This window comes from Rhinoderma darwinii, chromosome 5 (assembly GCF_050947455.1).
Source record: "Rhinoderma darwinii isolate aRhiDar2 chromosome 5, aRhiDar2.hap1, whole genome shotgun sequence".
Lineage (NCBI taxonomy): Eukaryota > Metazoa > Chordata > Amphibia > Anura > Rhinodermatidae > Rhinoderma > Rhinoderma darwinii.
The window spans coordinates 54,885,770-54,903,423 of record NC_134691.1 but is presented as its reverse complement, the minus strand read 5'-3'; the positions used below and the strand labels follow the sequence as shown (position 1 = coordinate 54,903,423).

At 42.8% G+C, this 17,654-nt stretch overlaps 1 protein-coding gene across 2 annotated transcripts; it reads left to right on the top strand.

Moving 5' to 3' along the window:
• Positions 1-344: 344 nt before the first annotated feature.
• Positions 345-17,315, top strand: OTUD6B (OTU deubiquitinase 6B). 2 transcript variants are annotated; one of them, XM_075825999.1, is made up of 7 exons: positions 345-501; positions 3,596-3,750; positions 7,615-7,707; positions 9,062-9,374; positions 10,780-10,841; positions 12,503-12,609; positions 16,546-17,315. In XM_075825999.1, the coding sequence occupies exons 1-7, from the start codon at positions 426-428 to the stop codon at positions 16,619-16,621; spliced, it is 882 nt and encodes a 293-aa protein (XP_075682114.1). In that variant the 5' UTR covers positions 345-425; the 3' UTR covers positions 16,622-17,315. The 2 variants fall into 2 exon arrangements, with proteins under 2 accessions (XP_075682114.1, XP_075682115.1); XM_075826000.1 differs by lacking the exon at positions 12,503-12,609.
• Positions 17,316-17,654: the final 339 nt, after the last annotated feature.

Below are 17,654 nucleotides of genomic sequence, written 5' to 3'. Positions count from 1 at the left end.
TTGTTCTTATTCTTTCTGTACTCCAGTTTTTATCTGCACAATTAATTATATTTCTATTCCAGGTTTACAGTGTAATGTATCACATCACTGCGATACAAACGTAATACAACTGCAATATTACCTCGCTTTCATTTTCCCTCTGCACTTTTGATTTGCCCTCATGCTCAATGGCCGCCCGGGCTTCCCTAAATAGGGCAACAGCTTATTACGTCTCCAGAGCTCTGACCAATAGCGATCTCAGGTCATGTGTGAAGGGTGAGCCAATCGTGAGAACGTTTAGCTGACCTGTAACCAATAGTAGTCACCTTGGGCCGAACGCTGATTGGTTGTGTTGCTTGACAGGACCTGACGGGGATGCGGTGACGTCATGTCTATGAGAAGCTTCAGTGTGGGGATGTGTGGAAGGTGACGGTGTGCTGCGCAGAATGGAAGCCGAGGAAGGCGGCTCGGAGGAGGCAGTGCTGCTCAGGCAGCACCGCAAGGAGAAGAAGGATCTGCAGGGTGAGAGGTTATGCCTATATTATACTGTAGTCGCATAGTTAACCTGCACTGTCCTTATACGCACAGTGCGGTTACCTTCTCTGCGGCACTGTGATTCGTGGGACACCGTGGTGCTCACCTAAGCTTGCATTGTGAATGCTCTGGATTTAAAAGGGTTTTCCTTTTTTATGTAAATTTAGCGGGGTTTTCTGATTGGTTGAAAACTCCCTCAAATAAAATATAAACTTATCATGTACTGGTCTCTGTCATTCCAGAATGACGTCACTGTTACATCATTACAACTCACATGTTCTGCAATAAGATAAAGGGGATTTCCAGCCACAGAGTTTTATAATATATCTACAGGATATAAAGGTCTGGACTCCAACTGATAGGACCTGCACTAATCCTAAGAATGGAGTGGCCTTGCGTGCAAAGTCTCTTCCTTATAGAGGATCTATAGTAACTACTTGCTTTTTCCCATGAAACAGTTTAAGTCAGTGTGTGGCTGCACCCTATTGTTAACGGTAACACCCACTCGTCAAATCATTAAAATTTCCAGGAGTAACAATAGAGGAATGGCACAATGCAGAGTTCTAAGAAAAAATTGTTATGTACTAAAACAGACCTGTCAGGAGAGCTGATAGATCCTCTTAAAGAGGCTCTGTCACCACATCACAGTGTGATTGTGCAGTGAAAGAAGCTGGGCCGGAACAATGATAAGTGTATGACACTGATGGGCCACTGATTGGTCAGCCTCATACACTCCTCTGTACAACACCCAGTTGGTAAAAAGTAAAAACACGCCCAGTTGTCCATTGAGAAAATCATTAGCATAAATCTAAATTAGCTCATAACTTGCTCAAAAATGATCGTTTTTCAAAATAAAACCCACTGTTATCTACATTACAGCGCCGATCAGATTATGTAGGAGATAGGGCGCTTATAATCTGGCTCTGTCACCACATTATAAGTGGCCTATCTCATACATAAGGAGATCGGCGCTGTAATGTAAGTGACCGTAATGCTTTTTATTTAAAAAAAACCGATCTGTTTTCACCACTTTATTAGCGATTTTAGATTTATGCTAATGAGTTGCTTAATGCCCAAGTGGGCGTGTTTTTACTTTAGACCAAGTGGGCGTTGTACAGAGGAGTGTATGACGCTGACCAATCAGCATCCTGCACTCCTCTCCATTCATTTAGTCAGCTAGGGATCCTTTTAGATCACTATGTGCTGTCTTAGGGCGGATTTACACGAGCGTGTGCGTTTTGCACGCGCAAAAGGCACTTCACAGCTCCGTGTGTCATCACCATATGATGTGCGGCTGCGTGATTTTCGCGCAGCCGCCATCATTATGACACTCTGTTTGTATGTTTGTAAACAGAAAAGCACGTGGTGCTTTTCTGTTTTCAGTGATACTTTTTACTGCTGTTGCGCGAATCACGCGCGTCCCACGGAAGTGCTTCCGTGTGGTGCGCGTGATTTTCACGCACCCATTGACTTCAATGGGTGCGTGATGCGCGAGAAACGCAGAAAAATAGGACATGTCGTGCGTTTTACGCAGCAGACTCACGCTGCGTGAAAATCACAGACTGTCTGCACTGCCCCATAGACTAATATAGGTCTGTTCGAGGCGCGTGAAAATCACGCGCGTTGCACGGACGTATATCGTGTTCATGTAAATCCGCCCTTATACTAACACATTAACGATACTGAAGTGTTTAGACAGTGAATAGACATTCCATGGGATGTCTATTCACAATCTCTGCACTTCGTTACTGTTTCTGTGGTACTTACAGCAGAGGAAGCGTGATCTCGTTGTAACCTGTCATTTACCGCGTAATCTCGTGAGATTACACTGTGCTCTGCTGTAACTACCATAGAAACAGTAACTAAGTGCAGAGATTGTGAATAGACATCCCGTGGAATGTCTATTCACTGTCTAAACACTTCAGTATTGTTAATGTGTTCGTATAAGACAGCACATAAGGATCTAGCAGGATCCCTATGCGCTGAGTAAATGAATGGAGAGAAGTGTATGACGCTGATTGATCACTGATTGGTCAGCGTCATACACTCCTCTGTACAACGCCCACTTGGTCTAAAGTAAAACACGCCCACTTGGGCATTAAGCAACTCATTAGCATAAATCTAAAAACGCTAATAAAATGGTGAAAATAGATAGTTTTTTTTAAATAAAAAGCATTACTGTCACTTACATTACAGCGCCCATCTCCTTATGTAGGAGACAGGGCACTTATAATGTGGTGACAGAGCCTCTTTAATGTGAAAGGGAGACTCTGAAACTGATGAGCCACTTTTAAGGCCTTGTTCACATGGCGTGTGTATTCAACGCGTTTTACGAGTCAAAAGAAAGCATCAAAAACGCATGCTTTAAGCTTTCCATTGACATCAATGGGAAAACGCATTGTAGTGCATACGACGCGTTTTTTTTACGCACACGTGTGTCAAAAGCGTGTCATGTGAAAAAAAAAAGCGTCAGGCCAATTCTTGACGCGTAAAACATGGAGAAATGCGCCGAAAATGTGCCTAATTCCCATAGTCAATGGGAGTCCTAATTATGCGCCCATAAACGTGCCGAAAACACGTAAAAAATGCCTGTACTTTAAAAAGCGCTTTGTAAAAGCGTTTTTGACAGGTTTACATCTCGGTTTTTTTTTGGGCGCCGCGTGAACAAGGCCTAAAGAGCTTTCCCACTAAAATCCTCCCACAGTCCTCCAGTCATTTACTTCTGTCAAAGTGTCAAAAATTAGTTTATTCTAGTTTTATCTGCTTCTAAGTAAAGACCAGCATGGCATCTAAGACATTCCCTCCAGGGTTGTACACCCAGCTTTTCTAGACCCCCTAAACGTCCGTTCTGTCTAATTCTGCAGCATTGCTGGAGCAGGCAATGACATAGGGGGGCAGTGACATAGGGGGGCAGTGACATAGGGGGCAATGACATAGGATGTATTACTTAATCTTACTGTCCTCATTTTGACTCCCAATCTAATTTTGTGATCCCAAACCCAGTGTACCGTGACCCCGCCGTAGTATTATACGTGGATCCGTACAGTCACATCTCGCTCTTCCTTCATGTTTATTCTTGTAGCCAAGATCCAGAGCATGAAAAACTCTGTGCCTAAGAATGACAAGAAGAGAAGAAAACAGCTGACCGAAGACGTCGCTAAGATGGAATCTGAACTGGACGAGAGGCACAAACAGGAACTTACAGATCAGACCCAGAAGCAGCCCGGAGAACCAGAGGTGAGAGAGACCCCTGTGCAAAAGGACGCAGACACGCAACGTTATTACTAAAGCTCTGTTCACATCTGCGCCACGGCTTGAGTTTATAATGGCGTATGCCAGCGGCGCCCGACAGATCCAATTGACGGGAAAAATAACGCTGCCTGGAAGAGTCCGCCGACGCAGATGTGAACAAAGCCTAAATATCGTTTCTGTAACATTCCCAAAGAAAACAACCTTGTCCAAAACATGATTTTACCACACAGACTGTTCATATTGTCGGACCCCCACAATCACAAGAACAAAGGGGCATTGGCTTTCCATTCTGGTTAATAGAGGGGTCCTGAGCAGGAGACCCACCGGCTATGTCCATAATAAGACTTCTAGGAAGGGGTTATCTTATATAACTTCTAGGAAGGGGTTATCTTATATAACTTCTAGGAAGGGGTTCTCTTATATAACTTCTAGGAAGGGGTTCTCTTATATAACTTCTAGGAAGGGGTTCTCTTATATAACTTCTAGGAAGGGGTTCTCTTATATAACTTCTAGGAAGGGGTTATCTTGTATAACTTATAGGAAGGGGTTATCTTGTATAATTTATAGGAAGGGGTTATCTTGTATAACTTCTAGGAAGGGGTTCTCTTATATAACTTCTAGGAAGGGGTTCTCTTATATAACTTCTAGGAAGGGGTTCCCTTATATAACTTCTAGGAAGGGGTTATCTTGTATAACTTATAGGAAGGGGTTATCTTGTATAATTTATAGGAAGGGGTTATCTTGTATAACTTCTAGGAAGGGGTTATCTTATATAACTTATAGGAAGGGGTTCTCTTGTATAACTTATAGGAAGGGGTTATCTTGTATAACTTATAGGAAGGGGTTATCTTGTATAATTTATAGGAAGGGGTTCTCTTGTATAACTTCTAGGAAGGGGTTCTCTTGTATAACTTCTAGGAAGGGGTTATCTTATATAACTTCTAGGAAGGGGTTCTCTTATATAACTTATAGGAAGGGGTTCTCTTGTATAACTTCTAGGAAGGGGTTATCTTGTATAACTTCTAGGAAGGGGTTCTCTTGTATAACTTCTAGGAAGGGGTTATCTTGTATAACTTCTAGGAAGGGGTTCTCTTGTATAACTTCTAGGAAGGGGTTCTCTTGTATAACTTCTAGGAAGGGGTTCTCTTGTATAACTTCTAGGAAGGGGTTCTCTTGTATAACTTCTAGGAAGGGGTTCTCTTGTATAACTTCTAGGAAGGGGTTCTCTTGTATAACTTCTAGGAAGGGGTTCTCTTGTATAACTTCTAGGAAGGGGTTCTCTTGTATAACTTCTAGGAAGGGGTTCTCTTGTATAACTTCTAGGAAGGGGTTCTCTTGTATAACTTCTAGGAAGGGGTTCTCTTGTATAACTTCTAGGAAGGGGTTCTCTTGTATAACTTCTAGGAAGGGGTTCTCTTGTATAACTTCTAGGAAGGGGTTCTCTTGTATAACTTCTAGGAAGGGGTTCTCTTGTATAACTTCTAGGAAGGGGTTCTCTTGTATAACTTCTAGGAAGGGGTTCTCTTGTATAACTTCTAGGAAGGGGTTCTCTTGTATAACTTCTAGGAAGGGGTTCTCTTGTATAACTTCTAGGAAGGGGTTCTCTTGTATAACTTCTAGGAAGGGGTTCTCTTGTATAACTTCTAGGAAGGGGTTCTCTTGTATAACTTCTAGGAAGGGGTTCTCTTGTATAACTTCTAGGAAGGGGTTCTCTTGTATAACTTCTAGGAAGGGGTTCTCTTCTATAACTTCTAGGAAGGGGTTCTCTTGTATAATTTCTAGGAAGGGGTTCTCTTGTATAACTTCTAGGAAGGGGTTCTCTTGTATAACTTCTAGGAAGGGGTTCTCTTCACAAGGAGGATCTGTATTTCTGCAATAGAAATGACTGGTAGAATATGCAGCATGCGATAAAACACCGATATCTACCGTTCAGCTGTAACATTATAACCACTGACAGGTGAAGGGAATGACCTTGATTATCTGGTTACAATGGCGCCTGACAAGGGGTGGGATATATTAGGCAGCAGGTGATCAATCTGTTCTTAAAGTTGGTGTTTTGGAAGCAGGAAAAATGGGCAAGTGTAAGGGTATGTTCACACGGCAGCGTCCAATACGCCTGAAATTACGGAGCTGTTTTCAGGTGAAAACAGCTCCTGAATTTCAGACATAATTGCTCGTACTCGCGTTTTTCGCGGCGTCAATTACGGACGTAATTGGAGCTGTTTTTCAATGGAGTCAATGAAAAACTGCTCCAATTACGTCTCAAGAAGTGACATGCACTTCTTTGACGCGGGCGTCTTTTTACGGGCCGTCTTTTGATAGCGGCGCGTAAAAAAAAAAAAAAGCCTGTGTGCACAGAACATCATAACCCCATTTCAATGGGCAGATGTTTGGAGCCGTATTTTCGGACGTAATTCGAGGCGTAAAACGCCCGAATTACGTCCGTAAATAGGACGTGTGAACATACCCTAAGAGATTTTTAGTGCCTTTCACAAATGCCAAAATGTGATGGCTAGACGACTGGGTCAGCTCATCTCCTAAACGTCGGGTCTTGTGGGGTGTTCTTTTTATGTAGTGATTAGAACCTACCAAAAGTGGTCCTGGGAAGGAGAACCGGTAAACCAGTGACAGGGTCATGGGCGCCCTATGCTCATTGATTGCGTGTGGAGCGAAGGCTAAACTATCTGGTCCAATCCCACAGAAGAACTACTGTAGCACAATTTTTTAAAAAAAAGTTAATGCTGGCTATGATAGAAATGTGTCGGAGCACACCGTGCATCACAGCTTGCTGCAAAGCCGCAGGCCAGAGTGCCCACGCTAACTCGGGTCCAGCAACAAAAGCACCTACAATAAGCATCAGTACTGGACCGTAAGGCAATGGAAGAAGGGGCCTGGCCTAATGAATCATATTTTCTTTTACATCATGTGGGTGGCTGGGTGTGCGAGTCACTTAGCTGGGGAAGAGATGGCACCAGGGTGCACTATGGGAAGAAGGCAAGACGGAGGAGGCAGTGTGATGCTCTGGGTAATGTTTTGTGGGGAAACCTTGGGTCCTGACATTCGTGTGGCCTGTTCACATCAGCGTTAAGTTCCGTTGATGGGTTCCGTCAAACCTTTCCGTTGGGAATCCATCAACAGAAAGGAAAGCGGAAACCATAGCATTCTGTTACCATTGTTTTCAATGGTAATGCTTCCGTTGCTAATGGTTTCCGTTCCTTAAGGTTTCCGTTTTTTGTTTTTTTACGGAATCCATAACGCAGTTGACTACTGTTCTGTTGATAGGTTCCCCTGACGGAAAGGTCTGACAGAACCCATCAACCTAAACATTGTTGCAGAATAAGTACACCCCTTCATGGCAACGCTATTTCCTAATACCAGTGGCCTCTTTCAGCAGAATAATACAGCCTGCCACACTGCAAACATTGTTCAGGAATGATTTGAGGAGCATGACAAAGAGTCCAAGGTGTTGACTTGGCCTCCAAATTCCCAGATCTAAATCCTACCAAGCATCTGTGGGATGTTCTGGAAAAACAAGTCAGATCCCTGGTCGCCCTACTCTACAACTTAAAGGACCTGCTGCTAACGTCTTGGTGCCAGATATCACGGGAGACCCTCAGAGGTCCTGTGGAGTCCATGCCTCAATGGGTCAGATCTGTTTTGGTGGCACAAATAGGACCTACACAATATTAAGTAGGTGGTTTTAATGTTTTGGCTGATCGGTGTATATTGCTGTCTGCTATTTCTAGCAGTAAGAACACTGGTTGCTTGGTGTGGATAGATATATCGTAATGTATCGGATGAATATGGCCGACAAGCAGACGTGTATTCTCCTCTTTATTTTTGTCTCAGGTGAACAGCATTTCTAATGGAGTCACTAGTTTAGATCTTGGAAGCGAAGTCCCCGTTCAGCAGACGCGTGTGTCTAAAGCGCAGAAGAGACGGGTGAGCTGCTTGTATTTATTCTGGTCTGGATTCTTCTCTCTAAAGTCGTGTACATTTCATGAGCTCCTTATCCACTGTATTAAAGATGAGCGAACCGGGACAACCGAACCCGGTTTCGGTCCGAACATCGTGAAAAGTTCGGTTCGCAGCGAATCCGAACTTCACCGGGTTCGGCCGAACACGTTTTGACCAAACCCGGCTTATGAGTCACTGATTTTCCGGTACGCGACGTCAGGGGATAGTCACTGTCCAGGGTGCTGAAAGAGTTAAGCGATCGGCAGTAACTGTTTCAGCACCCTGGACAGTGACTTCCGATCACAATATACATCAACGTGTAAAAAAAAATAGAAGTTCCTACTTACCGATAACTCCCTGCTTCTTCCTCCAGTCCGACCTCCCGGGATGACGATTCAGTCCAAGTGACGGCTGCAGCCAATCACAGGCTGCAGCCAATCCCAGGCCAATCACATGCTGCAGCGGTCACATGGACTGCTGCGTCATCCAGGGAGGTCGGGCTGGATGCCGAAAGAGGGACGCGTCACCAAGGCAACAGTGACGCGTCCCTCTCTTGACATCCAGCCCGACATCCCTGGATGACGCGACAGTCCATGTGACCGCTGCAGCATGTGATTGGCTGCAGCGGTCACATTGGCTGAAACGTCATCCAGGGATGTCGGGCCGGATGTCGAGAGGGACACGTTTTTTTTAGTTTTTTTTTTACAGGTTGCTCTTTATTGTGATCGGAATTCACTGTCCAGGGTGCTGAAAGAGTTACTGCAGATCAGTCAACTCTTTCAGCACCCTGGACAGTGACTATTTACTGACGTCGCCTAGCAACGCTGCCGTATTGCCGGGTGCACACATGTAGCCACCCGTCATTACGGGAGCTCCATACACGATTTTATGGGCTTTCTTGAATTACAGGTTCGGTCCGAATCGAACTTTTTCAAGAAATTCGGCGAACCAACCGAACTTATCATAAGTTCGCTCATCTCTACACTGTAGAGTTCTCTGATTTTGGAGTTGAGTTGGTTCAGTTAGAGAACCAGGAAGATCCAGTTGAGGAAATCACATTTGACCCTTCGAGAGTCAAAGCTTATTTATTTAATTGCAGTTACCCTGTCCCTAATTAACCCTTTCACTGTCTGATCGTATTTTACGGTCCTAAAAGCATTGTGGGGTGACATTTTCTGGGCATTCTTGTGCCCATTATTTTAGTGCTATCGGGCAGGGCATCTTACGCGTGTAAGGGCTCTCTATAATATTTGACCTCATAACCTACACGAGTGTTTGATGTCCTCCGCTTTCAGTGTTAAACCTTTTTTATAGTGTCGACATTTATTTGTAATCGTAGGAGAAAAAGGCCGCCATAGAAAAAGAAAGGGATGATCGCATTGCGGAGGCTGAAATCGAGAACCTGGGTGGAGCCCGGCACCTGGAAAGTCAGCAGCTCGCCCATATTTTGTCTCAGAGACAGCTGCAGATTAAACAGATCCCATCGGACGGTCACTGCATGTACAGAGCTATTGAACACCAGCTGAAGGAACGTGATAATAATGTGACTCTGACAAGTCTCCGGTGCCAGACGGCAGACTATATGCAGAATCGCACCGATGACTTCCTCCCGTTTCTAACCAATTCTATCACAGGGGAAATGTACACTCAAGGTGAGAAGTATTTAAATCTAGGAGGGGACGCTACAAATACAAAACACGTTTACAGGCAAAACTTAGTCAAAATGGCCATCTGGTCCGAGATACATTGGTGCCATTTAGACAACCACTGATTTCCAGAATGAAAGGGCTCGGTAAAGCGCTCCAACCCCATTAGCACAACAGTCTAGGCAGAGGACCAGTGATCTGAATGATTCTTTGCTTGAATGTTCCAGATTTCTAGTTTCAGTAGTGCTGAAGGTGTTCGATGCTCTATAGATCTCACCTGTGCTCCTTCCATTCATGCAGGAGGCAGTATCCATAGAGGGGGACATCAACCCCAAGAGATGAAAAGATAAAAAAAAAAACATAATTATAATATTCCATAATACATCGACCAGCATTATAGCAAATAGCATTATTATTATTGTTTTCAACGTTATCATGAAACACACTTGCATGTATTTAACTTTTAAGCTTTGCTTTTTGCAGTCTCGTCTGGTTTTCTGTGGTCTGGTCCCCCCCCCCTCCCAACCAGCTGAGATGCCCAACCTCTTAGGACAGGTTCACTGATTTGTTTTTTCTTAAGTGGATTCCGATGCGTTTTCTACAACGAAATTCACGTTAAAACCGCCTCCAATTAATCTAAATAGCAAATCTGCTTGGCTGTTCAAACGCTGCAGATTTTTCTGGCGTGGAATTGAAATCTGCGACCATGTCATATTAAAGTGGAGACTGTGGTGGGTAACCGCACGCAGATTAGCCCAGTTGAATGGGGCTAATCCATGTGTAGATTTTCAGCATATCAAACTGTGATTACTGCTGCGGAATCTCTTGCAAATCTGAGTTGCTTATTTTTAGCTCAAAAAAAACTATTCTGTCATTCAAAGTAGCAGTCACTCTATGTGGCGTTTGCATGAGCACCACAGCTCCTTCACTGTCCGATCCCACTGATCAAACAGTGAACCCCTTTAACAAATGACTTTAGAGATGAGCAGTCCGGGAAGCTGTAGACACAAGATGGCGTTTTTGTCTTTGAGTGGAACACCGGGCATCTAGTAGATTATTCTAAAAATCTTTCATAGTGCCATTCCCTGGTGTGCAGCACGACGCATATATTACTGAGCATTGAGGTGTCTTCTCCCTCCCCAGTGACGCTTCATATCAACCCCATGGTCGCTGTTAGTAGATGCGCTTTTTACACTACTTTAAAGTTATTTTTTTTCCATTATTAATCGTATTATGTCAGTTTGTCCTGCAAACTGAGCAAAATAATTAGACATGAGCGCAATCTAGTGAAAATGAGCTGTTTCATTAGCTTGAGAAAAAGATCATTGAGGGTGTTGGATCCAATGTAATGAACGCCATGACTTGATGGAATGTGCAGTGTATCGACACAATGTCTTCATGTGTTACACAGATGAATTTGAGAAGTATTGCACCGAAGTGGCAAACACACCAGCTTGGGGAGGTCAGTTAGAGGTAAGTCACGTCGACTGCACAGGGATGTTGCATTTGTTTTTTAAAGCCTAAACAAAAAAACAATATATACTGTATATATTTCTCTGTTTTGCAACAACAACAAAAATACTGACCAAATACAGAAGTGTGAATTAGGCCTGTTTTCCATAAACTGAACATATTGCATTGGTAAGTAATCCATATTGCATCTGAATTACTGATAGTCTTTCCTCCAAGGAGGAATAGAAAATGCATAAGACAGTCTCTTGGAAATATGGATGCAATGCTGTTGCTATATGCATACAATATAGATGTATCTGTATTTTGAACACTCTTCATAGACGTCAAAGTTCGTTTTCAACAGCAAAACTGATGAAAGTAACATACGCTGCTTTTTAATGTGAATGACCCAGTAGATTAACCATATTACGCACCGAAAAATATAGACTTAATACTGATAAAAAAAAGTTCTTGTGTGAAAGGGGCCTAATGACCTAATCGATCAGTATCTTCAATCCTTTATTTTTATTTATTTTTTTATTTTTTTAAGCCAAAACCAGATATGGACGCTAGACACAAAAAAAAAAAGTGCAGTATAATGAAAAGTTTTATACTTTTTGCATCCACTCTCTATGGTTTGGGTTAAAAAAAAAAAAATGCAAAATCCTGACCAAGTACACAATTGTGAATGAGACATAGGGGCGCGGTGTTTAAACCAACCTGGATCACTTCATTGGAGCACAAAGTAAAGGAATTCTGTCATCCATGAATCCGGGTCAGGTAACCCCCCCTCAGAATCATTGGCTCCTATGTACAATTTACTGAAAGAGGTCACTGCAGGGTGCTAAACAAGTGAGAATATATTCATTGGAATATATTGTAATGTAACATTGACTTTATCCCTGGAGACAGACGCTGCTAACTATAGTGGCCTGACCTTGGAAACCTCAGTTAGCAAAACTCTGCTTTTTGACATTCATGTACTATAAAAATCCTCCCCTTCCCAAATGCAGATTTAGGCCCCATGCACACAACCGTAGGTTTTGTCCATAATTACATACCGTAATTAGAGCCATTAATTTCTATGTTGTCCAATTTTTTCCAGTAGCTTTCTACGGCACATGTGCTGTTTGTTTATTTTATGGACCCTTCTCCCATACTTTATAATGGGAGCACGATCCGCAAATGCGGATCATGGCCGGCAGTGCCCATAATCACGGACTGTGATTACGGGTGCGGTCGTGTGCATGGGGCCTTACATGTTTTAGATTTATACACGCATAGTCCATTAGTCCAGCGTTCATCTATAGCTGCAGTAACTTACACACGCACACACGCTCTTTGTGCCACCTGACCTGTATAATGCTGGAACGTTTCAGCTGTTTGTCAAATAGTTCTGTTGAGGATTTTGTGCCATCTGTTTTCATATTGAGCATATTGTCTGTCGACCAGGGGGGGTCAGCAACCTTTGGTAATCTAGCTGCTATGAAAATACACTTCACAATATCTCCTGATATCCTTTAGCTAGAATAATAAATCCTTTGGCCCTCAGGGCATGCTGGGAGTTGTAGTTTCACAACAGCTGGAGTGCCGAAGGTTACCGACCCCTGGTCTACTGTTATGATATTAATCACACTTTGACTGCAGAGATTTATTGCTTTTTTGTTGTCGCTATTTTAAAGCTTCGGGCACTGTCACACATACTGCAGACTCCTATAGAGGTCATCCAGGCAGATGCCTCACCTATCATCATTGGTGAAGAATATTCAGACAAGCCAATAACTGTAGTGTGAGTATCGTAGTAGCCATTGTGACCAGCTGCGTCTCAACAATTCTTTGATATGGTTAAAGACTATGTTCACTCTTTTTCACCCGTTTTACCTATGCTTTCCTAATGCATCTAAAATGAAACAACTTTGCAAATAGTCTTAATTGGAAATGTCCTATTGTTTTGTGTATGCAAGTTCTATACAGACCTACAGTATGTGTCTCCATTGTGGCAGACTACAAACAAAATGTGTAGTCTGATGCTGTTTTATCTGCCCCTACTTCTTGCTAACCCACCAAATTTAGGTTGGCAAGAAGTAGGGAACAGATGGAAGGGAGTGTGACTGCAGCATCAGACTACACAAAGTTTGTTTGTAGTCTGTTACCAGGGAGACACATAGGACTGCATAGGAGCTGCAGACCCAAAACAATACATAGGTTTGTATTTAAGACTATTTGCAAAGTTGCTTTATTTTTCATTTTAGATGCTTTGGAACGATACAAGAATTGGTTGGGAAGGTATACATATCCTATAATTTACAACTGCTATTGCAGTTTTTAAAATGAAAAATTGAACAACCTAAACAAACCTCACACCAAACCAATGGCGTATACAAGGGTCCCTTAATATAGCAGACAACCTAAAAGCGAACCAAAGAAAAGGGACATGACCCTCAAAGAAATAGTATACCAATAATATACAAGAGTACAAAAATCTTTATTAAATATAGTACACAATCACATAATACAGGATAAAAAAAGAACCATACACGGAAGAGTTTATACAGCAGGGTCAGATGGAACAGACCATGAGTACACAGAGTCAACCATCCAAAAACAGCTAAAGCACACGCTAAAATAACCCAAAGGAGGGAAGATAAACGTGGGCACAGGATAGCCAAGAGCCCACATATAATCAAAATGCTGCCTAACTCGTGAACAATGATGAATAGCTAGACTAGAAGAGCCCTAACAATAAATAAAGGCACTAATGGCCAAGGGACTCGACCTAACCCTAGCTAATGTTAATATGTAAGAAAAAGAGGCCAGCACATACCCTGGGACATGATGGAAAGCGGTGCAGAAGTACCAAAGTGACCGGCGTTCACTCATCCGTCCACCTTGGTTCTTCTGCACCGCTTTCCATCATGTCCCAGGGTATGTGCTGGCCTCTTTTTCTTACATATTAACATTAGCTAGGGTTAGGTCGAGTCCCTTGGCCATTAGTGCCTTTATTTATTGTTAGGGCTCTTCTAGTCTAGCTATTCATCATTGTTCACGAGTTAGGCAGCATTTCTTTTTCAATCTGACGGTTTGCGGGAGCCCCTCTTGCTAAACCCTGCACACTTTTCTCGCCACTTATAGTGATCGAAAGAAGCGCAAAACGGAAGAAAGCCGCAAATATGGAGTGCAAGATAATTTGTGACTTTTTGTTAAGCTATTAATAAATTCTGCCCCTTTTGAGTTTATCACAATGAGTCTGCAGTGAATTGAAAGGATAGACTGCCGTAGAAGAGATTTTACCCTAATTGAAGGCATCCAGAAGGTTGTTCGTAGATCAGTTGTACGTACGTGTAAAGGGAGCATTTCCAATATACATTTGGGAACTGCTATATTTAATGGCTATTTACACATTTGCAATAATTTTTGTTTTATTGCTCCAATGCATCTGAAATACTGCAGGATTAGACTACTCAGGGTTTGTTGCCTGTAATGATAGAAACAATGTATTCCTTTCACTGACAGAAAGCAGAGGTCGTACAAATAACTCATGTCCGATTAAGACTGTTGCAGCAATCCGTGGTGGGTCTTGCTCCTGGATACCTTAGAAGGCTTGTCTGGCCAGGAGAATGGCCGTCCATGTAATACATGATTTGCTTGAGTCCACTAAAGTGGGAGCAGCTCGACCAGAGGAACTCTCCATTCTAGCTCAAAGAGGGGACCCCCCTCAATGACATTCATATGCAATAATAGGATATATGGAAAGGGGGTGTCTCAATGAAACAACCCCTTTAAGATTGATTTAAGATTTTACATGAAGAACGGAAAACCTCTTTAGCCTGTTTGTGATCGCCCATAGGTGTGTTTACAGCGGTCACTAACAGGCTTTATTCTGATGCGGTAGCCTTTTTACGGTGCTGCATCCGAATAAATAAGCACCACCGGGAGGAGTAAAAGCTCCCTGCTCTCAGTTACCGGAGGAAGACCTGCTCAACCGGGCGGGATCGAAATCAGGATCAATACTGCCCGTTTAATCCCTCAGATGCGGAATTCCATAGCGACTGCTGCATCTCAGTAGTTTTAGGGGAAGGGGGCTCCCTCTCTCAGCCCATCGGCACACCCGTGATGTGATCGTGTTATTACTGTGTAAAAGTAGTACATTAAAAAAAACGATATAAATATGGTATTGCCGCAATCGTAACGACCCGCTCAATATAGTTATGTTATTTATACCACACCGTAAACGGCATAAATTTGAATCTCAAAGAGGAATTGCAAAATTTCAGGTTTTTTTTTCTAAACCCCCCCCCCCCAAAAAAAAAGTGATTATATGTACCCCAAAATGGTGCTTTTAAAAAAATACAACTTGTCCCGCAAAAACAAGTCCTTAAAGAGAACCTTTCACCTGCCCATACATGTACAGCATGTAATGGGGAGGGCTGCAGAAATCTTGTGGCACTTTTAAAAAAAAAAATTTCCTATCCTCCTCTGTTACTTGGATATCGGTGCCGTTATACTTGGCGCCCGATACTTAAATAATCCCCTGAACTGTCAATGGGGTGTGTAACATCTCTGTGACACTGTCCAATCCGCTATGGACAGTGTTACTGCATGAGGAGAGCGTTTGTGCACGTGCTACTTGGAGCTGTACGACCATGCGCGCGAGAGATCAGTCTTGTCGTTCTTTGTTGCCGAAAGCTGAAGAGAAAGAGAGCGAGAGAGAGTGTGCGCGCCTGCGCGTACGCACAGCTCTGATGACGCTGCCAAAGGTACTCCCGTTGCCATGCAACAAGAAGAAGAATTCACTCTCTTCTTCTCCTCTTCTGTTCCATGGTTGCGGCGGAGAGCTCCTCTCTCCAGCTATTGCTGTGACACTTTCTGTAGCTGATTGGACAGTGACACAGCAATGTTTACCCCCCGCCTTGCCAATTACACACCCCATTGACCATTCAGGGGGTTATTTAAATATTGGGCAGCAAATATAACGGCACCGATATCTAAATAACGGAGAAAGATAGGAAAAAAAATTATAGTGAGACAAGGTTTGTACAGCCCTGCCTACTACATGCTGCACATGTATGGGCAGGGGAAAGGTTCTCTTTAAATCGCTATGTCGACAGAAAAATAAAGTTATAGCTTTTTGAATGAGACGATGGAAAAACTTTAAAAATTGCTTTGTCATTAAGGCCTAAAATAGGCTGTTCGCTAAGAGGTTAATTTTCAATGCTGTCTGTTACATAGAAGATATTTCTTTTTATTTATTTTTTTTCCCCTCTCCTTAAAGTGAAACTCTGGTCTAAGCTTTAATATTCATTCATGTCCGTTCTTTCTGCGGTCCAGGCTCCTGGGCCCTGCACGGATTTTGGAAACCACGGTCGTGTGCATGGGGCTGCAATTGTCCCGTGTGTTTTCAGAGGAATTGCGGCCGCAAAAGCATGTTTGTGTGCATGGGGCCTTAGCCTAAACTTTCAAAGCCATGACTGAGGGCGGTGGGGTTATAAAAACTGCCGCTGACATCCTCAGAGGTGTGCCGCGAGGGTAGTATTTCCAGCAGCCATGGACCCATATAGATGTAAGATTGTTAACAAACTTGTATTTTCTAGCAAACACTAATAAAATAAGCGAAGTTCTAGTATCGCTTTGAGGTGGACTTGTCCTGTAATGAAGTACTCTATCAGTATAGCATGTGCATGGAAAAAATCATGGAAATGTTTGTCACTTTTTTTTTTCCTTTCAGATATATGCGCCACGCTTATGGACTGGGAGAGCATTACAACTCCGTAGAAGCACTAATTGTAACTCCGGCAGAGTAGATCTCTGCGCCAAAAGGGTAATGTTACTCAAGGACATATTGTAGAAGATATGTGTCCTGTACTCAGAAGAAGTACTAGTTGTGGTGTGAGAAGGCAGACACCGCACCGACTGAATATTAACTGAAGGAACATTAATCATGTCATCTATAGGTCATGGGGGCAGAATGTGGGTGGTTGGCGGACTACAATCATATGGCTGTGCAGACTGGAATAAGGAACATGATATGTAAACAGCAGCACTCCATCTTAAGGCCCTATTCACACTGCATATTTTCAGGCGTATTTAGGAGAGTAAAATGCATGTATTACGCTCAAATACACCTGCAAACCGCTTCTCATTGATTTAAACCATTTAGTTCATACAGGGCGTATATTTACACTGCTGAATCTAAAAACCGCTCGTAAATATATGTTTTGTAAGTGACATCTAGTTTCTTGAAGCGTTCTATGCGCTGATTTTTCCCATTGTCGCTTTGAAAATACCCCTCAAAATACGCTTTGAAATCCACTCCAAAAAAGTCTGGATTCAGAGGCCGTTTCCGTAATTTTCAGCCTGAACATATGCTGTGTGAACATAGTCTTAAGATGAACACAAGCAAACTCCTCAGTCTATCAGCTTTAATAATAATGTGTTATTGAAGAATGCGTTTGATAATGTTGGTCATCCTTAGAGAATAAATTATTTTTTGCTTCCGAGTGTTGTCTGCCTCCTTTTGTGGATTAAAATGATGAAGTTCACAGATAAATGGAGGATTGTACGTATACTGAACACTGCGCTATTCTTGAGGTCACCGTACACGTGGCACACTCCATATTAAGGTGGTGGTAACAATACTCCACCAGAGATGTTCAATGTGGGCAAATAGAGGAGGTAAAATACTTATTCTATGTACATGTCCTGTTATCTGGTGGATGACCCGTCGCTCTCAGGTCCCTCTTTGCTGCTTCCTTCCCTTTGCTTGTAATTAATCCTAATGATGGTGTTCATTATAATGCGTAATCTTTTTTTTTTGTTCTATTATTTGGAGCAAAA

Excerpts from the sequence above, each read along its gene's own strand:
- OTUD6B (XM_075825999.1), top strand. The coding sequence starts at position 426 with ATGGAAGCCGAGGAAGGCGGCTCGGAGGAGGCAGTGCTGCTCAGGCAG. Across the intron at positions 3,751-7,614 it reads AGCAGCCCGGAGAACCAGAG|GTGAACAGCATTTCTAATGG; the intron begins GTGAGAGAGACC and ends TTTTTGTCTCAG. Across the intron at positions 9,375-10,779 it reads AGGGGAAATGTACACTCAAG|ATGAATTTGAGAAGTATTGC; the intron begins GTGAGAAGTATT and ends TGTGTTACACAG.